Raw genomic sequence first — 25721 nt, forward strand, 5'->3', positions numbered from 1 at the left:
CTTGCCTTGAGAACCCCATGAACAGTATGAAAAGGCATTCTCCTTACTTCCTGCAAGTAATAAATCCTTCCTTCTCCCAATCTTTGGCTTGGCTGTGTCTTTGGGCTTGAGGCAAAAGATAAAAGAGGCAAACTCTGTCTTCAGTTAACAAGGCTAGTTAACCCATAGAACTGCGAGAGATAATAAAAGAACTGTTGTTTAATACCACTAAGTTATGGAGTTGTTTGTTATGCAGTAATAGTTGACCAAAACAGCTACCCATCTGACACCTTTATTTGACTCATAGGTATGCTTGTATACGATCTAGCCCCAACTAGAGCCACAAAAAGGACTCATTTCCTTTCTACTGGCAAAGCCAGGAGTGTGAGACCCAGGAGCTGCCTCCATCTGTAATGAAAGCCATTTCAAAAGAAAGAAAGAAAAAACTGACAAATAAAAAGAAGCACAGATGTGGTAAAGGAGTCCTGGACAAACTTAAGTTCTTCCTCTAGTTGCCTTGAGATCAGCCTGCACATATCGTCTTCCCTGTTAAACTAAACTTTCCCCTATTTATGGGCTTTCCCAGGTGGCACCAGTGGTAAAGAATCCATCTGCCCATGCAGGAGACTCAAGATGTAGGTTCAATCCCTCGGTTGGGAAGAACCCTTGGAGTAGGAAATGGCAACCCACTCCAGTACTCTTGCCTGGGAAACCTCATGGATAGAGGAGCCTGGTGGGCTACAGTCCATTGGGTTACAAAGAGTCAGACATGCTACCCTATTTATACCAGCTAGTTTGAGTTGGGTTGCCATCACTTACAACCAATAAACCCTAATTAAAATGCTAGCTCAGCATTTCTAAGAGGACTAAATAAACAATATACATGACACCATACCCGGCCCATCAGTTCACTTCAGTCACTCAATTGTGTCCAACTCTTTGTGACCCCATGGACTGCAGCATGCCAGGCTTCCCTGTCCATCACCAATTCACAGAGACTCAAGCTCAAATCCATCAAGTCAGTGATGCCATCCAACCATCTCATCCTCTGTGGTCCCCTTCTCCTCCTGCCCTCAATCTTTCCCAGCATCTGGGTCTTTTCAAATGAGTCAGTTCTTCACATCAGGTGGCCAAAGGATTGGAGTTTCAGCTTCAACATCAGTCCTTCCAATGAATATTCAGGACTGATTTCCTTGAGGATGGACTGGTTGGATCTCCTTGCAGTCCAAGGGACTCTCAAGAGTCTTCTCCAAAACCATAGTTCAGAAGCATCAATTCTTTGGCGCTCAGCTTTCTTTATAGTCCAACTCTCACATCCATACATGACTACTGGAAAAACCATACCTTTGACAAGACAGACCTTTGTTGGCAAAGTAATGTCTCTGCTTTTTAACATGCTGTCTAGGTTGGTCATAGCTTTTCTTCCAAGAAGCAAGCATCTTTTAATTTCATGGTTTCAGTCACTATCTGCTGTGATTTTGGAGCCCAAAAAGATAAAGTCTGCCACTGTTTCCACTGCTTCTCCATCTCTTTGCTATTAAGTGATGGGACCGGATCTTAGTTTTCTGAATGTTGAGTTGTAAGCCATCTTTTTCACTCTCCTCTTTCACTTTCATCAAGAGGCTCTTTAATTCCTCTTCACTTTCTGCCATAAGGGTGGTGTCATCAGGATACCTGAGGTTATTGATATTTCTCCCGGCAATCTTGATTCCAGCTTGTACTTCATCCAGCCCAGCATTTCTCATGATGTACTCTGCATATAAGTTAAATAAGCAGTTAAATATACAGCCTTGATGTACTCCTTTTCCTATTTGGAACCAGTCTGTTCCATGTCCAGTTCTAACTGTTGCTTCCTGACCTGCATATAGGTTTCTCAGCAGGCAGGTCAGGTGGTCTGGTATTCCCATCTCTTTCAGAATTTGCCACAGTTTATTGTGATCCACACAGTCAAAGGCTTTGGCATTGCTTTTTCGATGATCCAGCAGATGTTGGCAAATTGATCTCTGGTTCCTCTGCCTTTTCTAAATGCAGCTTGAACATCTGGACATTCACGGTTCACCTACTGTTGAAGCCTGAATTGGAGAATTTTGAGCATTACTTGCTAGCGTGTGAGATAAGTGCAATTGTGCAGTAGTTTGAACATTCTTTAGCATTGCCTTTCTTTGGGATTGGAATGAAAACTGACCTTTTCCAGTCCTGTGGCCACTGCTGAGTTTTCCAAATTTGCTGGCATATTGAGTGCAGCACTTTAAAGCATAATCTTTTAGGATTTGAAATAGCTCAACTGGAATTCCATCACCTCCACCAGCTTTGTTTATAGTGATACTTCCTAAGGCCCACTTGACTTCACATTCCAGGACGTCTGGCTCTAGGTGAGTGATCACACCATCGTAGTTATCTGGGTCATGAAGATCTTTTCTGTATAGTTCTTCTGTATATTCTTGCCACCTCTTCTTAATATCGTCTGCTTCTGTTAGGACCATACCATTTCTGTCCTTTATTGAGCCCATCTTTGCATAAAATGTTCCCTTGTTATCTCTAATTTTCTTGAAGAGATCTGTAGTCTTTCCCATTCTATTTTTTTCCTCTATTTCTTTGCACTGATCGCTGAGGAAGCCTTTCTTGTATCTCCTTGCTACTCTTTGGAACTCTGCATTCAAATGGGTATATCTTTCCTTTTCTCCTCTGCCTTTAGCTTCTCTTCTTTTTTCGGCTATTTGTAATGCCTCCTCAGACAACCATTTTGCCTTTTTACTTTCTTTTTCTTGGGGATGGTCCTGAACCCTGCCTCCTGTACAACGTCATGAACCTCTGTCCATAGTTCTTCAGGCACTCTGTCTATGAGATCTAATCCCTAGAATCTATTTGTCACTTTCACTGTGTAATCATAAGGGATTTGATTTAGGTCATATCTGCATGGTCTCGAAACATCTATTTCTGCTTTATTGACTATGCCAAAGCCTTTGACTGTGTAGATCACAATAAACTCTGGAAAATTCTGAAAGAGATGGGAATACCAGACCACCTGACCTGAATCTTGAGAAATCTGTATGCAGGTCAGGAAACAACAGTTAGAACTGGACATGGAACAACAGACTGGTTCCAAATAGGAAAAGGAATACATCAAGGCTGCATACTGTCACCCTGTTTATTTAACTTACATTATGAAAGTGAAAGAGGAGAGTGAAAAAGTTGGCTTAAAGCTCAACATTCAGAAAACAAAGATCATGGCATCCGGTCCCATCACTTGATGGCAAATAGATGGAGAAACAGAGGAAAGAATGGCAGACTTTATTTTTGGGGGCTCTAAAATCATTGCACATAGTGATTGCAGCCATGAAATTAAAAGACGCTTACTCCTTGGAAGAAAACTTATGACCAACGTAGATAGCATACTAAAAAGCAGAGACATTACTTTGTCAACAAAGGTCCGTCTAGTCAAAGCTATGGTTTTTCCAGTAGTCATGTATGGATGTGAGAGTTGGACTATAAAGAAAGCTGAGCGCCAAAGAATTGATGCTTTTGAACTGTGGTTTTGGAGAAGACTCTTGAGAGTCCCTTGGACTGCAAGGAGATCCAACCAGTCCATCCTCAAGGAAATCAGTCCTGAAAATTCATTGGAAGGACTGATGTTGAAGCTGAAACTCCAATCCTTTGGCCACCTGATGCAAAGAACTGACTGATTTGAAAAGACTCAGATGCTGGGAAAGATTGAAGGCCTGAGGAGAAGGACACGACAGAGGATGAGATGGTTGGATGGCATCACTGACTCAATGGACATGAGTTTGAGTAAACTCTGGGAGTTGGTGATGGACAGGGAGGCCTGGCATGCTGCAGTCCATGGGGTCGCAAAGAGTTGGAGATGACTGAGCGAATGAACTGAACTGAACTGAACTGCATGGTCTAGTGATTTTCGCTACTTTCTTCAATTTAAGTCTGAATTTGGCAGTAAGGAGTTCATGATCTGAGCCACAGTCAGCTCCCAGTCTTGTTTTCTCTGACTCTATAGAGCTTCTCCATCTTTTGCTGCAAAGAATATAATCAATCTGATTTCGGTGTTGACCATCTGGTGATGTCCATGTGTAGAGTCTTCTCTTGTGTTGTTGGAAGAGGGTGTTTGCTATGACCAGTGTATTCTCTTGGCAAAACTCTGTTAGCCTTTGCCCTGCTTCATTTTGTACTCCAAGGCCAAATTTGCCTGTTACTCCAGGTATCTCTTGACTTCCTACTTTTGCTTTCCAGTCTCCTATAATGAAAAGGACCTCTTTTTTGGGTGTTAGTTCTAGAAGGTCTTACAGGTCTTCATAGAACCATTCAACTTCATGGGCCTTTAACTGGCCCATGGCTGACACTAAAGATATCATTTTTACACTTACCATATTGGAAAACATATTAGAGCTTCCCTGGTGACTCAAATGGTAAAGAATTTGCCTGTAATGCAGGAGACCTGAGTCCCATCCCTAGGTCATGAAGGTCCCCTGGAGAAGAGAATGGCAATCCACTCCAGTATTCTTGCCTGGGAAATCCCATGGTCAGAGGAGCCTGGCAGGCTGCATGTCAGTATCTGTACACGATAGTGAAAATATCTCTATTTCAAGAATCTGCGGAATATTTATAAAAATAGATCATGTTTTAGGTCACAAAAAAAACTAATTAATTTCCCAATGTAGAAACTGTACTACAGAGTAATAAATGTTGAAATTAAAAACAAAAGTTTATTAAACAGCAATGAAAATAATCGTTGTAAAGAAAAAAAAATGTTGCCTGTCATTCCAGTTCTACAAGGATCAAGCCATTAGCTGCTACAGTTGCCCACCACTGACAGGGGACCTGAGGGGAATTCAGGAGCGAGAAAAACAGGAAGCATTCTATGCCTTGGATACTGGCCCCTAGATAGTGAAGATACACATCTAAGGAAAAATGTCTACAACCCCCAGATTCTTGCATTTTCCCACATATAGAAAAGCACAAAAATCGTTAACTTGAGATGACTTTTCTTTGTGAACGCAAGTAATCTTTGATGTTCAACTATATATATATATTTTTTTCTTTCAGCTAAAAATTCATGTATTTCTTGGCTCCTCCCTTGCTTCTTGGGAACAGTTTCTCAGAGCTCTCTGTCTCCTGGCCTAAAATCCCCAGTAAGACACTGAATAACTCAGCTCACACGTCTTACACTGTGGGTTTTTCTTAAAGTCCACATCATATACAGGTTACAAAACACTCGCCAAAATAATTATTGTTTTGGACCAAAGAATTTAGAAATTTAACTAAAAGCTATGTAGAAAATAACGAAAGAGTCCTATTCAACTACAAACACGAGCTGAAATGCTTTCATTATTACAGAAAACAATAAACCTTCCTTATTAAGTTGGGAGAAAAAAGGAAATTAATTCCCAAGGAAAACATATAAAGGAAGTAATGATAGCCAGATTATTGTGCCTGTGTGTTTTCTGTTCCCTCTCCCAGTAAATCAAACCCAGAGTGTGTGAGTGCTCTGCTGTGTCTGACTCTGTAACCCCATGGACTGTATAGCCTGCCATGCTCCTGTCCATTGAATTCTCCAGGCAAGAATACTGGAGTGGCTTGCTATTTCCTCCTCCAGGGCATCTTCCCCATCCAGGGATCTAACCAGTATTCCGATTCTTTACCTGGTGAGCTACCTTGGAAGCCCAAATCAAACCCAGATAGCAAGGATATATTCTTATTGTCCACTTGTGAATAATGTGCCTGCTTCACAGTTTGATCTCAGTACTTAGAAGTACTTTCAGCTTTCCCAAAGTTAGACCTTCTCGCCTTTCGGCCTCCGAAGTAAGCTACTTCTATTTTAGCATTTATTAAAGTAATATAATCACATAAACCTTCTGCATCACACCAGTACTTCAAACACACGTATTTGTTTACCACTTACAATGTGTCAGTTGATTGACATTAATGTAATCCTTGTACACCACTGCTATTTTGGATTTCTCTGTTTTTCAGAAATCGAGGCTCAGAAAAGCTAAGTGATCAAGGTCAAAAAGTGAATTCATCACAAAGTCAGGATTTGGTTGCACATCGACCTGCTTTCAAATGCAAGCCTCTTCTGCCACAACAGGTTACTTTAAATTCAGGGGCAAGATTAGTTGGTCACCTCAGCTCCTAGCTTAGCTCGTGGAACAGAATATCGAACAGGTTAGACATTTCTTGCGCCCTACTGTCTGTTCGGTTCCGTTTTGTGTACTATAGAGATATACACCACTCACAAGCCGGTGACCTAGGTGAGGAAAGAAATCAGAATTTAGGACACTGCACAATACAGCCTTTACATAACACCCATTTCTATGGTTGGCATGTAACCACTCTATACTCTGGAGGACTCAGCGAGCCCGGCCAATCAGTGAGTTACTTTACAGTCACGTGACAAGAAGTTTAACTTGCAATTGGTCAATAGAGGTAAGGCCCGCCCAACTATATCCGGTCTGCTTCTTTAAGTAGAAACCAGGCTCGTTTCCTTTCCTTTCAGCCGCTGAGGAGCTGGCCAGGTGAGGTTCTGTTAGTTTTGTCCCAGGGCAGGTCTGTACCAGGTCTCGGAGGCCTGGGAGTCGGGCGGAGGGCGGGCGGCCTGCGGTGATGACATCCCAAATAAAGCACGTGTTAGACTGCTGACGCGGGTGATGCGAACTGGAGTCTGAGCCGGGCTGCCTCGGCGGCTGGGAAGAGACGGGCTTGCGGGCACATCGCACTCCTCACCCACAGCTCTTGTTCTTGCAGATGGCTCGAGAAGGACGTCGGATGTCATTGTTCTCCCAGCTTTTTGATCTTCCCCCGAAGCCCCTCAATAAAATGGTTTGACCCCAGTGCTGGTGTCCGATGTTGTTGTTTGTCGCGACGCGCTGCCTTTGAGCCCCCGCCGCGCCTGCGCGTGGCGCCGGGGGTCAGGCTGCAGCGCCAGAGCACGTGCTCGCGCATAACTGGGGTCGTCTGCCCCCGCGGCGGCGGCCCTTTTAACCGCGAGCGACACGGCCGCCCTGGGCTGCCGGGGCGGGGGGTACGGGGCCTGGGAAAGACGTCGGGGGTCCTGTAGTCTTTGCTTATTTCTTGTGTCTTCCCTGAGTCCGAGTGTCACTTTTCATGGAGACCTGTGAGATGCGCAGTTTGATTTAACCGCCGTGTGGATGGCCATCTTGCAGGGAGAGGAGATGAGAAATAGGTTGTGGCCTTGAACAGTTCAAAGGCCATGGTTTATTTCACTGGAACTGCCTCCCGGTCTGGGGCTTCATGAGCTTATTTAGGATAAGGGGTATTCGCAGACAAGCTTAAAATAGGCTTCCCTGGTGGCTCAGACGGTAAAGCGTCTGTCTGCAATGCAGGAAATCCAGGTTTGATCCCTGGGTTGGGAAGATTCCCCTAGAGAAGTAAATGGCAGCCCACTCCAGTACTCTTGCCTGGAAAAATCCCATGGAGGAAGGAGCCAGTAGGCTACGGTCCGTGGAGTTACAAACAGTCGGATCCGTCTGAGGGACTTCACTTTCTTTGACCTATAGGGTATGCCCCAGACTGAACAGCTCACAGTACTAAGGTATTTTGCCACAGGGCACAACATACACACCTACTTGCAGGTGTAATCCACATTTTGGGAGTTTTAAAACGTGCACAAAGGGAGAGTGGAGTTTTGTCATCCACTGGATGGACATGAGTTCTGAGCAAGCTTTGCGAGTTGGTGATGGACAGGAAAGCTGGGAGTGCTGCAGTCCTCAGGTGGCAAAGAGACGACTGAGCGACTGAAGTGAAGTTGTAGTTGGGGCAAAAATAAGGGCTGCAGCCCAGGAAACTCAGGATAGCTCTGAGAACTGCTCCAAAGAAGTCAGTACAAAAGACTTGGTGAGGGAATGCATGCAATTGAGCAGGTATTTCTCCAGTTTTCTCTAGTCTCGTAAAGCTTTTGCCTAGTCACAAGGACAGTTGTCACCATGGTTTTCAGTGCTTTTGTAGATAGGAAGGGAGAAAGTTGAACTCAACTCCTGAAAATATATCTGAAGATCTGTCTGCCAGTCCCTGCCTGGAGCACAGAGTGCTTTATTACTGCTCTCCACTTGTAGGGGGTGGGTATTGAAGGTCAACAGCTGCAGCAACCCAGGATTTAATCCTTGTGGAGGTACATGGCAAGTGCCAATCTGCAGTTAAAGCATAGGTGACAACAGTCTCTGAGGCTTAGCTGAAACGTGCATCAGGTCCAAGGACAAGGCGGCAGGTGTTGAAAGGCAAGTATGCACAGGTGCCATGTCTTAACTGCTTTGTTGCTTAATGGAAGTGGCTCCAAGTTAGAGTTCGTAGGCAGTTGGTGTGAACTCAGCCTAGGAGGGCTTTGCAGGTGGTGCCAGCAAAGAGTCCATCTGCCAGTGAAGGAGATTAAGATGCGGGCTGAATCCCTGGATCAGCAAGATCTGGAGGAAGAAGGCATGGCAACCCACTCCAGTATTCCACCCTGGAGAATTCCATGGACAGAGGAGCCTGGCAGGCTGCAGTCCATAGGGTTGCAGAGTTGGACATGACGAAAGGACATACCCCATACCAAGGTGTGGTCTATGTTGGATCCTCAACAGAACATGTCCAGGGATCACTCAAGAAACTGAAGCTGCCATTGGAAGCTGACAGCTCAGATTCTGTGCCACAGTTTATTCTGTCCGTTACCTAAACAGGATTAAGTAGAAATAACTTGGATGCTTATCTAGTATTTGACAGGAGATATTTATTTGAAACAATGCAAGCGATTGTAAATCCCCCACATACTATTAAGTGCAATAAGGTACAGTCATGTGTAATCTCTTTACACAATAGTGCATCTAGTCCTTTGCCTTAAATTATTGCACAAAAATTATAAGACCAGTGAAGAAGACATGCGGACTGACAGGCAAATTGGCCTACACGATGAGAACAGTACACCAACTGGAATGGTCCAATGATTTAAGTCAAATGTTTTAATGGTGCAATTAAAGGAATCAAATAAGGATTCAAATATATTCTTTCAATATATTAATTTCTTTGAAGTCATGTTCAGGCAAGGTGCTGCTGCTATTTAAAAAAACACTATTAGCTTTGTCCACAGATGTAGTTGTCAAAAGTCACCCAAGGTTAAGTCTGATGTTGAGTGCAGCTTTAAACAATTAATTTGTATTTTGAGTGTACTTCTCAAAGCAAATTATACAGTTGAGAGAGCCCTGAAACTTGTAAACTAAACATTCTGACACAAGTGCACAAAATAAAGTTGGCAACGTTAAATGTCACGTTAATTTTGAGATCTGTAGTGTTTGATGTTGAGTGAACTTTTGGTCTTGACTCAAGATGATAAGAGAGCAGTCCTGTTTTGGCCATCAGAAAAGGAAACTGCCCACAAAATATCCCTAGCCAATTAGGTTAACAAGGCATTTAAGATGCCTATTTAAAGCTTCCCAGAGCACAGAGGAAGTGCCAGGTGGATGGACGGTGGCTCTGGCTTCCTGGTCCCACCCCAATCCAGTCTTGTGCAGTGTTTGACATTTTCACATATGCTCGGGTTTCAGGAAAACGGGATCAGTTAGAAACCAGGTGATTGTACCTTGTTGGTAGAAGGCATGGGATGGTTTGATCTCATGGCTTTGCCTAATGTACACATAAATCCCACCATTCTCGCCCCAGCTGACAGTGTGTTGAGTTGTATGTTCTATGGCTACTTGCTTCCAAACACACAATTTAATAAGAGTAAGTTGCTATGCACATCTCTTTATCACCAAAACACAGTTCACAAAATTCCACTGCCCACCCTCCACACATGGAACCACACTGATGTTCTCTGGGGCTGCCTCACACAAACCGGAGAAGTGAGAAAATGTTCCACTGCACTGGCTGCCTGAGCAAAAACCTTGGAGGCATCGAGGAGGCAAAGGGAAGCCTTCCAGCTGAGCAGCTTCGCTCTTAATGTGCTCCTTTGCTATAACAAAATCTGGTAGACTTAGAAAAGCCAGGGTGGGAGTCACCAGTAATCTCTGGATCCACCAGGATGATCCTTCCAGTTTTCCTTTGCTGAGGCACAGCTCTGCAGCAGGCAATCTGGACCCCAGTCTCTGGACACCTCAGGGTGGGACCGGCACCGGCAGGCAGAGGGCAGAGCGGTGGCACAAGGAAAGGCCAATGCTACAGCCCAGATGGCAGCCGAGAACCGCACACTGAGCTTATCTCCTAATACTGGGAACGCCAGGACTGCACCCATCACAGCTCATCAGCAGCCTCCACAGGTGGGTCTTTCGGGAGGCTGGAAGTGGAGCGAGGATCCATGGCCGAGTGCATGATGGGGATATACACATCATCCATGTTTGGCATGACAAAAACTTTCTGCAGAAAGAAGGAACAGACATGGAACAAGGCTCTGTTCTCTCGGAGTTGCCCTACTGTGTTCTGATAAGAATTTTAGGCTTTAGACAAGTTTTTAAAATACATATGAAACAACTTTTCATACACATTCCAAACTAATTCTTCATGATATTCAGAAAGCCTTGAGGAATCAACACCAGTGCGTGAACATGAGAACCCAATAGGCTGTGAGGCAGAAGCAGCCTTTGAGTTCACGTACTTATAATAAGATTACTCATGAGTTGATAAATAACATTAAGAGAATTGGCATAAGCAGCTCACAGGATTCCAAATTACTATATCCAGAACACATGCACTAAGTAAATTTTAGCCTAGCGCTTAAAATCCTAGCAACAAAAAAGTAAGCTAATTTTTTCCCCAAACTAGAACCAGTTAAGGCTGCACAGAAAAGAAATCCTACTATCATGAACACCCAAAGGATAATCAGTGATTGACAGTAATGGTGTTTTGCCTATTTATAAACTAATTTTATGTAAGTGAATTCTGGCAATGTATTCAACTTCAGCAATGCTTCCAAAGGCAAAAACAAAAACATGTGGCCTTGGGAGAATGCAAACAGTTACCCTCCAACTTCCCAAAGTTTTTTGCCTCGAAAATACCATGCACCAAAGTCTGCCCTCTAGAAGGGGTGACTGTTCTACCCCAACACTCTTAAAAGGGATGACCCACCCAAATTCCTCACGTAGGAAAAAGGAAAAGAACTAAAGGCATGAGGTTGTTTTTCCCTTAATTAGGTTCAAAGTGCTTTTTCTTTTGGAGATAAAGCTTTCCACAAATTGGTTGTTATATTTACAGCTACAGCTTTTAAATAACATAGTTTTTAGATAATAAAAAGTATAATTTTAAAGGCAATGACTCAAAAGGTACTACTGCAAATGTAATATGGGTCTTCTTCAGAAGGTGAAATTCATTATAAAATAAATAGCCTGTTAATCCATAAAACCTTAAAAGTCAACTATGCCTCAAAAACCTGATAAAAATTTAATAAAAATAGCTCATTGCAAGGCCTTGGCTACACCACTATTTCCTGTGGTGGAAGAATGCAGAGACAGGCTTGGAGAATGAGCTCTGGTTGAGTCAACTCCAGGAATTCCCTTGAAGATTCACAGGGTAGGGACAGGCCTGACTCATCTTTGAACTCCCAAGGCATGTGGTAGCTACACATAGAATGTTTGTAGAAACACACAACCTGAGCAAGGTGGGTGCCATACAAGGGCAGGAATGACTTCCTGACCACGGCCCAGGTGCCACTCACTGGCCAATTCCAGGCCCCACCTGGGGAAAAAGTCCAAAGATGGCCCCAGCAGATGGACGACTTCACCCTTGCCAGGCCTACTGGGACATGACAGTCATTTTGCTCTTTGACCCCAACGTTTTGAGTTTCCTCTGAAGACTATGTAACAGGGTGTGGATGAGTTTCAGGGTTTCTAAAACTAAACCTGAAATTTTATGCCTGTTTGATCACATGTGTACTTTCCCCAGATGAGGGTCCATAGCTTTCATCAGATTTTCCAAGGAGGATCCTGAACCACGTCAGGTTCAGAAGCTCTGTTCTATGGAGAGCTTCTAGACTCAGCATGAAACACTAGATGACACAGCAGGTGTACCTGAAACTCTTGTTCCAGCTTCTTCTCTATCCAGTCTGTCACATGAACTAAAGTTACTTCTCTCTCTCCAAGTTTTGGCCGAGCTTTCAGCTCGATATGTGGTGGCTTCCGGAAACCATACCTTTTAAAAGAAGACAATAACCACATTTAGAAGCAAAGCAAAGAAGCGGATGGTACCCAGAGTAAACATTCCTTATTTACACAAGGCTTTATCAGTACTTGAAAATGTTTTCTTCTTCCGAAAATCCCTTCTAAAAAAAAATACTTCACTGTAGCAGGTATGAATTGTGAATTCCCTGTGTCCCTGGACGCAGGGCTGTGATGACTGGGAAACAGTTCTGACAAACTCAGACAGCCAGGAAACACCACTGGAAAAGTTCATGACCTGGGCATTGTTTCTGGTTTTCATTTTTCCTAAAATGGTGAGGATATTTTTTGTTTCTGTTTTTATGAGAGTACGATACATCTGTTACAAAACCCCAAATATAAAAGTGTATAGAGCAGGAAATAACACTGCCTCTCCCTGGATCTCATAAGCAAGACAGGACCACTGAGAGAGACACGATCAGTTTCCCCCAACCTTCTGTAACCCGCTTTTTCATTCCATACTCCACACTATGATTATTACGGCTTCTCAGTGGAGCTGACTGGCACTCAGAACTGTTGGTAAGGTATCCAGTCAAGAGACTGTGTGCTCTCTAACTAAAAACTTTGACCCATTATGGACCAAAGTTTTAAAACATCCAGGTACACCTTGGAGATATGTGGGCTCAGTTCCAGAAGGCCACACTAAAGCTAACATTGCAATAGTCATGTGAATTTTTGGTTTCCCAGTGCATATAAAAATTATATTTACACTATGTTGTAGTCTATTAGGTGTGCAAAACAATGTATATAATTCAATCAAAAAATACTTCATTGCTTAAAAAAAAAAGATAACTATCATCTGACAACACAGGGTAGCCACAAACTTAATCTGTAAAAAAATGCAGTATGTGCAAGTGCAAGAAAGCAAAGCATAGCCAGACAAGGTCTGCCCATACAATAAAAACGGCAAGTTGCAATAAATATTCTAAAACACACTGAATACTTATAGGTATCTTTGTGGATTAATAACAAATAGTTCAGCACTCAAGCAGGCACTGAGCAGCACCAGGCTGTGTGTGCTAAGTCGCTTCAGTCACGTCCAATTCTTTGCGACCCCACGGACTATCGCCCTCCAGGCTCCTGTGTCCATGGGATTCTCCAGCCAAGAATACTGGAGTGGGTTGCCATTTCCTCCTCCAGGGAATCGTCCTGACCCAGGGCTCAAACCAGCATCTTTTACGTCTCCTGCATTGCAGGCAGATTCTTTACTGCTGAGCTACTAGGCTAGAGGCCTCTAATTTTAATTACTATTGAGCAGTGGTGTTTGTAACTCCTAAGTCAAAGCTTGGGAGTTAAAAGAAGATATGTATCAACTCTTACTATTCAAAAAAAATTTTTTATTAAGCTGCACAGTAAGGTATTATCTGGTTATTTCTGGATGGTAAAGTTATAGGTTCTTATTTTTTGTTGTTGTTGTTTTCACGTTCTTCCAGCAAAAACATTACTTTTTAAAAATAAAATCCTTAATAGTATTTTAAAGTTTTTACTAGGAAAATACCAATATCATCATTAAATGATCAGCCAATTAAACAACCCTTTTGTAATCATTTTTACAAGTCCTTCTGAACACCAAGGATGTGCAGCAGCATGCTGGTTTCACATGATGAGAACAGAGGTATCTTTTTCATGGGGGTTGTCCTGGTGGCTCAGTGTTAAAGAATCCGCCTGCCAATGCAGGAGACACAGGTTTAATCCCTGGGCTGGGAAGATCCCCTGGAGAAGGAAATGGCAATCCACTCCAGTATTTTTGTCTGGGAAATCCCATGGACAGAGGAGCCTGGTGGACTGCAGTCCATGGGCTCGCAAAAGAGTCAGACATGACTTAACGACTAAACAGCAGCAACAATCTTTTTCATATGAGTGTAGCTTATGGTATAATGAGGTCTTTTATGTAATCACTATATACCCTTATGCAAATTTATAGGTCTTACTTGCCAACTTAAAATTGAGATTTAGAAATAGTGATTTTCTTCTGCTGGGATCATGAATAATTTTTTTCAGTGATTCTCAGTCCTGGCTTAGTCTCCCAACCCCGGAATCATGGGGCCTGGGCTCGGCACAGCTTTAACAAGTCCCCAGGGGACCGTGACACGCAGGTAGGGTTAAAACCCAGTGATTCATTCAAATGACAACTCTTTGGGTCACCCTTCTCAGTAACTCAGCTGGGAAAGAATCCACCTACAATGCAGAAGACCATAGTTCAATTTCTGGGTCGGGAAGATCTGCTAGAGAAGGGATGGGCTACCCACTCCAGTATTCTTGGGCTTCCCTTGTGGCTCAGCTGGTAAAGAATCAACCTGCAATGCAGGAGACCTGGATTTGATCCCTGGGTTGGGAAGATCCCCAGGAGAAAGGAAAGGCTACCCACTCCAGTACTCTGGCCTGGAGAATTCCAGGGTCGCAAAGAGTCAGACACGACTGACGGACTTTCACAATCTACCAGAGTTACCAAGCACACATCCTTCCTCCTCAATGTGCAGGTCTGACCTGGGGAAGTCTTCCCTCACCACCCAGGACTCTGCTGGATGTGTGATCACCATCTGTAAAGTGAGGCATAATGGTAGCCCTGTCTCCAGAGGACGCTGTGAGGACTGGCCCCGCAGAGAATAAGGGTTCTACAAATTGTAGCTCTTCTTCCTAGTGGAAAGGGTTGACTTGAGAGAGGAGGAAGACCTAGAAACAGCTCATCCCACAAACTTCACCAGTTGACCTTAACTCTTCCTAAGTGTGAAGATGAATAATTTTTTGTTTAATTTTTGACTGCACCTTGCAGCATATGGGATCTCAGTTCTCCAACCAGGGATTGAATCCAACCCCCCTGTAGTGGAAGCCCAGAGTCTTAACTACTGGACTACGAGGGACATTTCGAAGACAAGTTTTTCTCACCATTTTAAAAAAATCGGAATTATTCTTTCATGGCATAATACCACAGGTGCATGCTTAGTTGCTCAGTTGTGTCTGACTCTGCAACCCCATGGATGGTAGCCCTCCAGGCTCCTCTGTCCATGGAATTCTCCAGGCGAGAATACTGGAGTGGGTTGCCACTTCCTCCTCCAGAGGATGTTCCTAACCCAGGGATCGGAAACCAGTCTCCTGTGTCTCCTATAGTGGCAGGCAGATCCTTTACACTGTACCACCTGGGAAGCCCTGAAGGTATATCTTTATATGTGAATTAACCACTCACAGAAGAAAAGTAGAATCAGATTTACAACTAACTTTAAGGTTCCAAGAAAAACATTTGAAAGTGCTTCTTCCAAGGAAGAAGGTACTTTCCATAATGTCAAGGGTCAGCAGACTATGATTTTTATGACCATGCTCAAAGGGAATCACTGGTTGACCCCAAGGGGCCTTCTACGTACGCACCATATTCGGTCAGTCGCAGGAGGTGGAATGTTGACTGCCAAGGTTCCTCTACATTCTTGTACTTCTACAGTTAGCAGTAGGGGTGTATTGGAGACTTCTTCAATCTTCTTTTTAATGAATTCTGTCTCTGTTGCTTTTTGGAAATATTTTGACTTGGTAATTTTATCAACAAATCTCATGATCTTGCTTGTTCGATGACCTCCAACATACCTTTAAATGAGAGAGACAGGCAAGTGTTAGTGTCGACTTTGTTCCTTCATAAACAGAAACTTGGCTCTCTGTTCACCTGGTTTTAGACCAGAGTTTCTCAACAGCAGCGCCACTGACACTGTGGCCTAGGCGATTCTTTGCTGTGGACGCTCCTCTGTACGAGATGTTTAGCAGCATCCCTGGCCTTGGCTGCACATCATCTCCCGGAGTTAAGACAATAAAGTGTCTCTGGACATTGCTAGGTGAGAACTACTGGTTCAGATAAGGTGTAGACATCAGATGGAGCCTAATCTTGATGATGGAGAGTCAGGCCAAGTTCCCATAGTGAGGGCAGGGAATGCATCTCACCTGCTCTCCTTAATAACCTTCAAATACTGAATACAAATCTCGTGCCCTCTTAGAAAAAAATATCGTCTCTATATAGCAAATAAGACATCAGGCTGCATTAACAGGGCCACAAAACACAGTAAAACATCTGCCTTTCAGATAGTATCACACTAACTTTGAGCAGCAATTACTTGTCAAAGAGTTTTAGGAGCATCTAAAGAGAATAGCTACATCAAGATGATGTGCCAGCAGGCCAGAAAAGTAAGCTCCGGTATTAGGCCACATCTACCTATGACTACCGTAAGAAGAGAGGATATTTGTTTCTTAAAATCCTCCGCAGATCTAGAGTTCAGGAATCCTATATGTATGTGCGTAGGAAAAAACCATTACTCTAAAGAAGGTCAGGTGGGGAGTTAAATAGTGCACACAAACTCTACTGCCAACTCCTCAAACATCTAGATTCTTTTTATCTTCTGCAGGATTTCAAAAGTGAACAGGTTGATGTTTTCTTAAAAATGCTTCTGAATCACTTGGTTTATCATTTCAGTTTGTTTCTTTTAAATAATTAAAAGATCCTTACAGAGAGGCAGCCTAAGCACTTGGATCATTCCACAGTCCAAGTAACAGGCAAAAGGAACCCCCAAATGAAGTTCATGATCCAAAAGGTCATCTAAGTGATCCACGTTTTCAAAATTCACCAAAGAAATCATTAGAATGTCTCAACTTTGTAGGAACTATTAACAGATCACTGGAGACACGTGACCCATAAGAAGGGAAGTAATGCTCCCCACCGACACTAGGGGGAGGTGTTGTGCAACTTATGGTCCTTGTGTTAAACATCCCTTCCATTCTCTTATTCTTTACTCCAATAGCCTGAGAAAACCATTTTGGTCTGGACTCAATAAGGGGAAACTATTTGGGTGTTTTTGATTTGGGGTCTGGAATTTTAAGCCATTGGCTTTGAATTATTAATGCAAAAACCATTCACTCAAAGTGAAGGAGGAAAGAAGATCAGAGAGGGAAAAGGCGATGCAAAGCTCACACCCAACTTGCGGCCCTGACCCCCTGGGAGACCCCAGAAGCTGGATCCACTCACCCCTCAGCCCCTGGGAGGAGCGGTTTGTCTCCGGCGCTGGGCTCTGGTGCGTCGTCTTCGTCGGAGGAGCCAGCACTGGAGGACTCCTCGTCGCTGTCGGCCAGACAGAAGGCCCTGGGCCTGCAACTGATTAGAGCAGAGTCACCAGTCTGCCTGCCCAGCGCAGGCTCTGCTTAGGAAGAGCACGTGCTCCACCGCCACCATGGCTATGGTGGCAGCACTCCCCGGCCCCCCTCACCCAGACAGAAGAGGGCTAATCCCAGAATCCTCGGATGGGCCTGGTCGCCCGGGAGACCCTTCGGCGCCCAGTCCCGGGCAAAACCGCCGAGGACTTGCACCGGGAGGGTTGGATTCTGCGCATGCGTCAGAAAGACAGGCGGTCAGAGTGTGATGCGGTTCACACAAAATGCAGTGATCTCGTCAACAGTGCAGCGCAGCCAATGGGAGGTGAGTGGAAAGACTGATGATTGCATGGGTGATGGGACAGCTCATGTTGGTGACGTCCACCTCATGGATGACGGGGATGTTCAGGCAAGTCCTCTGACACTGGCTGAGTTAAAAAAAAAATTATGCTTTCTGGCTTGGTCATCTCCAAGTTAGTTTTGGCTCGAGACTGCTTCCTTGTGAAATTACATATCCCCACTCCTGCCCCAGCTCCTGAAGGTCACAGAAAAAGCCAACAACCAGAGGTACAAATCTCAAGAGATTCCAGGAGGCAACTGACATGAGAAGCCAGGAACCTTTCAGGAGAAGTACTAGTTTAAAACTTTTTTTAAATAAAGTAATAAAAAGCTTCACCAGAGAGTAATGTTCCTTATGAATCTTTCCAGGGTGGGTTCTCAGTTTCCAGAGGCCTAGAGGGTCTGGATCACCAGCAGTGGCGAGTGATCAAGGTTCCCCACTGAGGGCACTGGAGGGTTCCCGGCTGAGCTCTGGCCCCACGAAAGGCAGCTTCCTCCCTGAAGGGAGGCTTTACTTCAGACAGGCAGAGAGACAGAAGGCAGGGCCCATCTCAGCATCAGAGATTTGATGCGGACAAAATGAACAAGGGACAGAATTGTCTCTGAACATTGTTATGCTATCAATGGTCACTAAGCAGGGGTCAGTCTTGTAATTTTGAGGACAAAATCACCAGGACAGGGGAAGGCATCCCAGCTTAGGTCCCATCTCCAGCATTTGAAACCCTCTGGGGTTTTCCTCAGATGCTGTCCTTGGCCACCAGAAGCCCATATGGGTGTTCATCTTTTGGCCAACAAGGGCCAAGGGCACCCAAGGGCAGAACACATCTCCCAGTGTGGCCTTGAAGGCCCAGCTGAGGTCCCAGCATGGGGCGGAGGGCACTGAAATCTCCGCCCTGAAACAGGAGCCTGGCTGTAAGAGGACCTCCCTGGCGGGACACCCGGATCCTCCTCAACCCTGCTCTGAAACATTAGAGCCCGCACTCTAGCCAATGGGCTTGAGTGTGGTGTTGAGAAGAAACTCCCTCTGCAGACACAAAGGCCTCTTGTCCCCAGCCTCGGGGACAGCAGCTGACTCTTCCTCCTTCCATCAGAGGCCTGGCCAGTCCAGGAAATGCTCACGTGTCCCCGCTGGTCACAAAACCATCTCAGCCCTTTCAAGGGTTGGGCGGCCCTTACAGAGCTCTTCTTTTATATAAAAGGTAAATATGATTCCTAAGAAAGCTAACATAGGGGCCTGGGATGAAGAAAGTCAAGAAAGTAAATCCCCCAAAGATAATATGACCTTTCTCAGAAACCTATCTTCCTAAGGGAACATGACAGTGCCCCCTGGTTCAGACCGCATGCTACTAGGTAAAGAATCTACACAGCACCAAAGGCTGCCTTGGTATCTTGGACTGCAGTGAAACCTGCAGAGCCACTGGCCCCTCCTGTCCCCGCTGGTATTTGTCATCTGGCAGCCTCCTGACCTGAGGCAGAAGATGCCAAAGCCTGAGCACTGCAGTGAGCTCTCGGGTTCCTGAATTAACCCTCTGCAGGAAAGAGAACAGGACAAATTTTGTGGCTTGAAGTTAATAATTTAGACAATGCCTTATCAGTTAAAATAGATCAGATGACATGAAATTCTGATTGTGGCTAAATGGTACCTCTCCTCTCTGCCTGGGGAGCTGTATTATGCACACCAACACTAATTAAAAGTGGGGCTAAATGTCTGGCTGAGTCAAGTTTGTAAGTGAATATGCATTTTGTGATCTCAGACTTATGATGAATTTCAGAGAAAGACACCCTGCACACTCTTAAGGTGTGCTAATACATGATAAGCCTATTTTTTAAAACACATCTTGGGATTCCAGATGAGTCATATCCTTTCTAAGAGTCACCTTAAAGGGCTGATTCCAGTTTCGCTACCTCTGCTAAAAATCTTTTTGGAAATGTGCTTGAAGTCCGCGGGAAAAGCTAATTATTTTATCACTGATACTCTGTCTTGAACCAAACATTTCTTAGCCTCATAATCACTGGCACCTCTGAGTGATGCCTGGCAATTACTCAAATATCTAATTCATCTAGAAACAGTAGGATGATTTGCTGTCACTCAGAGTACTTAAAAGAAGGTCACAGACACTAGAGGCAGCTCTACAAAGGAGCTCCAAAGAATGCTTCAAGTGAAGGGTGCATCATCAAACAGCCCAGTGAGGCGAATGCTTGGAGGGAACCACACTCTTAAAAGTGTTCGTTTTCTTTAACAGAAATCAGGCCCATACATCTGCTACAGATACACGTGCGTGAACACCCACAGTTAGACTGAGTCACAGCGTGGATGACAAGGATAGGATTCCCAGGACATCAGGGCTTTGGGGCGGGGTAGTGGACTCGGGTACACTGAGCAGCCTAATATGGAGGTCGGGGGGCCCCTCTATGGGACTCGCATACCAGCCCAGGCTGCCGTGGTAGAGCACGGACAGGCCGTGTGCCTTACAGGAAACGCTGGCCCCAATGTTCATTTAAAGAGTAGCCAATGTGCAGAACATTCCCCCTTCCTGACTCACTTCGGTCCCCTTCAGGCAATTCCTAAAGTTCCGACCGCCCAGCTCACCACCTGAATTCCATTTTGAGCGTCTTATGGCCCAAAGTTACCATAACTACCATACACAACCAGAAGACTACTGGGGAAATGAAAAGACTAAAAGAAAAATGTCTGCAAGTACAAAGTAAACCCACATTTCAAAGGGTCAGGCCTTCACTAGAGTGAAGCAACATGGACTTCTCACCACCAGCCTTGGGGTGATGATGTGAGGACGGGAACAGACTTTCTACGATAAGTAGGACTTCCAGAGAGCTGAGCAGCATCTCCTCAGGGACTTCCCAGGGCACAGTCATTTGCATGCTTGAAGAGGGTCAGACAAAAGCAGTGAGACCAAGCAGAGGCCCTGCCAGAGCAGGACGACAGGGGACAAGCCCCCGGCCAGAAGTAAGCCTTGGACCGGTGGCCATGAGATAAAGGGAGGACTTGGGAAAGGGCTGCTGCTGGCCCACTCTTCACACTCGCAGCTTTAGGAGGGGCTTCCTGAAGGAAACCAAGGATCATGTACCAGCCACAGGTGCAGGGACTCTGCCTCTCCTCTGGTACTCAGCCTCAGGGCGATTCCTCAGCTCCTGACTGAGGAGAAGTGATGCAAGAATCACTTCTGGGATTAGGCTCTTAGGTACGGATGAGCTTTCCAAAGGCTCTCGAACCTCCCAGATATTGTGAGCCAAGTGGTGTGTGTGTAGGTATCTTTCTGGGGCAAGGATCCAGAACTCTAAGATTCCCAATTGGGTCTTTTTTGCAAAAAAAAAAAAAAAGGGTTAAGGGTTCATTTTTCCAGGCCTTTTTCTCCCAAGGTCAAGTATATTTGTCTTTGCTTTTAAAATTAAATGAGAGCCAATTACACATCAACATAAAAGTTAACACCCTCACAGGAAGGCAAAACATACCAGACTCCAATGGGAAAAAAATGGTACTTTAGATATATATTAAACATTAAATATAATATCATTATATTCTTAAAGCAGAGGATATTTTTCATGCAGTCTAGAGAAGCACTCGGAGAAGGCAATGGCAAGCCACTCCAGTACTCTTGCCTAGAAAATCCCATGGATGGAAGAGCCTGGTAGGGTGCAGTCCATGGGGTCGCTAAAGGTCGGACACGACTGAGCGACTTCACTTTCACACACTGGAGAAGGAAATGGCAACCCACTCCAGTGTTCTTGCCTGGAGAATCCCAGGGGTGGGGGAGCCTGATGGGCTTCCGTCTATGGGGTCACACAGAGTCGTACATGACTGAAGTGACTTAGCAGCAGCAGCAGCAGAGAAGCACTGCTTGCTCAGAAACACGCCCATCCTCTGATCAGCCGAGTTTTATGAACTTGTAATTGCTCCAGGAAAGCCGCATGAATAATAGTGAATGTGGGACGCCTCAGCGGCAAGGATCTCAGGGACCTGGCCATGATGGGGCCCCACCTGCCCACAAGACCCCCTTCTTTCTAGTGGAGCCCCAGCAGCTTTGGGCAGCACGGGGCTGTTTTCAGAAAGGGATCCCTGCACAAATGCTCCTGATTTAAGTCTGCTCTGTCTCACTCCTGGTTAGTTAGAGCTCATTTTCAAGACCGCTTCTGCCTGCAGTGCTTGGTTTTATTGGCAGCTGTCTTTGCAGTTCTGCTGTCCTGAGGCTGGCCTGATGGCGCTCAGAGGGGCTTGGCGCTGGGGAGGGGTAGCCGGGGAAAGAAGCTGGGTGTGACTCAAGGGCTGGATCAGAACCCCGGCGATCCAAATCGAGGAAAGCCTCTTAAGTGCTCCTGATCTCAATCCTCTCGGGTCTACAAACGGGGTCTTTATGTCAGGGGACGTGATGAAAGGACAAGCTTCCTCGTGGTGTCACACGGGTCCACACGAGACTCAGTACTGATGGGGGGATGAAACGCTACATGGAGGGCTGATCGATAGCACTCACCGGAAAACACAATCCACAGATTGCCGAATCCAAACACATTTTAACAAACAGTAGAAAGGTGAAAGGAAAACAGCACAGATACAAGGTTAGATTGCACACAGCAGGTGAGATTCTCCAGTAATTAAAATATAAACATTCTCATTAAATCTCCTGGACAAATCAGAATCATCTCAGTGAAAGAATGTTCTGGAATGTATGATCCAACTCCCCCCATCTATTGTGCATCTACCACAAGTGTGAGTTACAAGCATTAGGGCAGCATCATAACAAAGCAAACACCTAAGAAGAGCCTGTGTCTTATGTTTATATTCAAGTGCTGGAAAGGTGGCTCCTCGTGGCATTTCTTATCATTTTACTGCTCATTCCATGCAAACGGGTTAAAGATATGAGATGCAGACTCTAATCAGCATTTTTCAGTCTAATAACAATAATATAATTTAAATTTGTCATCTGAAGCAGTCATTTTTAAGGTGTGTGGGAATGTAAAAGGTCCCAGCTTATTCAGTCTAGGCATCTAAGGGGAAAAAAATCAACTTCATCAACTGGCTCAAAAATTGGGAATATTTACAAAATCAGACAACTCCACGGCAGATGGAGTATCTTCTACAAAGAGAGGCACTTACTAAGAAAATCAATGTTGTATTATTTAGGGAAAATACATTTCAAAACACTTTAGAAGCACCCTCTTGGCTGCAAAATCAATCATTTAATTATAAATAATTCTGACATTGTGATTAAAGCAGACAGACCCCCGAGGGACCTCAGCCTGGCCCACATATTGCTATTTGTGGCTGCAAGTTGGAGAAGGAACTTTCTGGATGGTGATTCTTTTCCTAGAGCATTTTATTGTGCAGCCTGCCCTGCTGATCTGAATCAGGGATGCTTCCTTTGTAATCAATACTGTGCAGTCCTGAGGCTGGTGGCCGACGGCACTGAGCAGAGGTGGGGATTCATGGTCTGCAGGGGGTGAAAGCAGGAAACATTCCCTGAAATCCTCTGTGGCCAGGAAACACTTTCATGGACGCTCACTCAACCTTGGGTCTGCTACACAACAAAGCTGCTTCTCAAGGGCTGGAGGGAGGAGGAGGTTCCCCGGGGTTGGGTTAGTAAATGCATATAGCCCCTTACCCTTCTTTGCCAATTTCTCCAACCTTCAGGGCTTCAACAAGAGGCTCTTTACCTAGTTTGGTCAAATTCATTTTGGTCTCGAGAGTCATCAGAAAGGACCCATTGTAGGACATTTCCAAATCGATCCAGAGTCCTGGAGAAAGAGTTAAAAAAAAAAAAAGTTTCTTTCCCCCAGAAAAACATGACTACGAACAACAGTATTAAAAGTTATATTTTAAAGTATCTAAGTAGGTATCACATTGCAAGTCTATATATACTGCCTGTACAAGGCATGTGAGAGGAGACTGCGAAATGAAAAGCTTCTAGAAATAGTTCAGGCTTCTGGAAAATTGCCAGCATTTCACCACCCATTACAATGATCACAGTGACCTCAGCACACGTTGTTAGAGATGGAAGAGTCCCGTCCTCTGGGTTCTTCTTAGTAAGAAACACAACCCCCAGAAGGAGACGGCTTATCCCAGGACAAAGGCGGGACGGTGTCTGCTGATTCTCAGTGGGTTAGAGGCAGAGGAGAGGTGCAAAGACTTTACAGCAGATTGGGCTCTTTAAGGACACAAGTGAGAACCACTGTCTTTCTTAAAATTCTCCCCTCTTGGGGAGTGGGGGTGGGGAGGGGCACAGAAAATGGTTCAGGTTTAGCTTGGGGTGATAAGGATGGTGACAAGACCTTTTACAACTCTTTTCTTTCTGGAAATTGTGTAGTAATGGGAGCAATAGAATTTATGTTCCAGCCCCAGGATTATCCAGATAAAGCTGGGTAACCACTTTGTACCTTTGCTTTAAAACCTGTTCCTTACAAGACACTCGCATATCTTACAAGCTTTTGGCTTTGTGGAATTTCACTGGGAAGGCCCACCAGAAGTGGCCACTGACCAAGTGTCTAAAATGCAAACAGAGGTCATCTCATGACCTTCTACCCAGGGTCCTAGAATTCAGCAGGCAAGACAGACCACACTGTGATTTTGACACTCCAAGCGCCACACCACCTCATGGACTTCCCGTCAAAATGTGGTCCTTCAAGTGGGTGTTTAGATGTTAATAAACTTATAGATACTCATAAGATGAATATCTGAAAGGAAGCAGGAAATTAATTGAAAATCATGTTCACACACAGCTGCATTTTCAAGTAATTACAGTAAATAACCTATTCCCTGTTTGGCCACCAAGCATTAATGGTACAACTCCTCACTAAAGGCAGAATAATTTCCATTTTGCTTTCACCAAACTCCTTTTTATCATAATTGAAGGTAATTATTTTCCATGAATGACCTGGTCTAATTGATATGCAGATCAGCTGTGAATGTCTTTGCAGCAACTCACAAAACTGCTCTATTTCTTGCTTACATTAAACACTTAAAAATCATTAATTAGCTTGCTCTCCAAAGGCACTGTTACTGGAAATAAGGGCACACCTGCTCTAATAAAGATATTTAGTCATTAATCACTTCCAAAAGAAAGGGGATTAGGGTAAATGGCTTGATATTAATAGATTTTTAAACTCAATATAAACAGAACATCAATGAAGAAGGTATTTCTTTTAAAAAAAAGTTATTTGTTTTTGTATATCTCCAGCTTTATTCAACTTAAGAATCAATAGACTCAAACTACCTGCTTGCTGTCTATATTCATACATGATCATTTCCTTTGAAAACCCTACTCAGGTTTCCAATAAATATTACTAGTTCGGATTCCTTTTGAAGGCTGTCATATTTATACACACACACACACACACATTTTTTTTTTAGTGCTAACAAGTTTTAAAATTCCAGAGTCATACATAACTTTTCATTTGTACTTATCCTTAGCTTCCCAACTCTTTATTTTTTAAAATTAATTTATTTAACTTGAATACAATTGCTTAACAATGGTGTGTTAGTTTCTGCTGTACAACAACATGAGTCAGCTAAGGTTATCATATTAAAAGAACCAGAATTTTACTTGTTATCAAGTGGAAGCGTTCGTCTGTTTTTTAAATAAGGGGATATGGATAAAGGTTTAATAAACAGCTGGCCCACACCTTGGTCATAAGGACACTCCACTCAGTCACCTGTGGTCTGGCCCCTCTGAGCTGAGGCTGGAAAGAGGGGAGAAGAGTACATGGAGCCCAGTCACATGGACCAGGGCTTGGGTTCCCCTGGAAATTTCTTGACCTCTGGGCACCAGCCTCCTCCTCTGTACCAGGGAGATGACGCTGCTTGCACAGCCAGTGCCTGGTGCATCCTGGCAGGGCTCTTTCCTTTCTGTGCCATTGCCAGCCCACTTCCTTCCACGACTCTGGGCTGCAGCCTAGCTTGCTGTTGTTGCCGTGGCTCTAGGGAACCAGACCAGAGGAGGCCAAGGGGCCAGAAGGAAGAGGCTGCACCAGGCAGCCAGACAGCCCTGTCTGACTGGGAAGCAGGGGGCAGTACATGGACATCTGACAGAGCTTCTGCATAGGGGATGGAGCCTGTTTTTGTATCACTGTATATGTCCCATGATGGTTGGATGGTATCACCAATTCAATAGACATGAACTTGGGCAAACTCCG

At 44.5% G+C, this 25721-nt stretch overlaps 1 protein-coding gene and 2 non-coding genes across 3 annotated transcripts in view; 2 read left to right on the top strand and 1 right to left on the bottom strand.

Moving 5' to 3' along the window:
• Window positions 1-6585: 6585 nt before the first annotated feature.
• Window positions 6586-6655, top strand: LOC129544831 (small nucleolar RNA SNORD104). The gene has a single exon (XR_008683575.1). It is a non-coding gene; the product is annotated as a small nucleolar RNA SNORD104 (small nucleolar RNA).
• Window positions 6656-6851: 196 nt separating this feature from the next.
• On the top strand, window positions 6852-6984 carry LOC129544850 (small nucleolar RNA SNORA76). The gene has a single exon (XR_008683594.2). It is a non-coding gene; the product is annotated as a small nucleolar RNA SNORA76 (small nucleolar RNA).
• A 1724-nt stretch (window positions 6985-8708) lies between these two features.
• TEX2 (testis expressed 2) overlaps window positions 8709-25721 on the bottom strand; it is a 113492-nt gene continuing 96479 nt past the window's right edge. Inside the window, exons 8-12 of the mRNA XM_055408213.2 lie at window positions 23195-23327; window positions 17119-17244; window positions 15486-15695; window positions 11976-12096; window positions 8709-10329 (exon numbers count right to left, since the gene is read on the bottom strand). Of these exons, the coding sequence (XP_055264188.2) occupies window positions 10207-10329; window positions 11976-12096; window positions 15486-15695; window positions 17119-17244; window positions 23195-23327 (713 nt within the window). The 3' untranslated portion in view covers window positions 8709-10206. The remainder of the gene's footprint in view (window positions 10330-11975; window positions 12097-15485; window positions 15696-17118; window positions 17245-23194; window positions 23328-25721) is intronic.

Source organism: Moschus berezovskii, chromosome 20 (assembly GCF_049115385.1).
Source record: "Moschus berezovskii isolate FMDL1 chromosome 20, NW_MosBer_1.0, whole genome shotgun sequence".
Taxonomy (NCBI): domain Eukaryota; kingdom Metazoa; phylum Chordata; class Mammalia; order Artiodactyla; family Moschidae; genus Moschus; species Moschus berezovskii.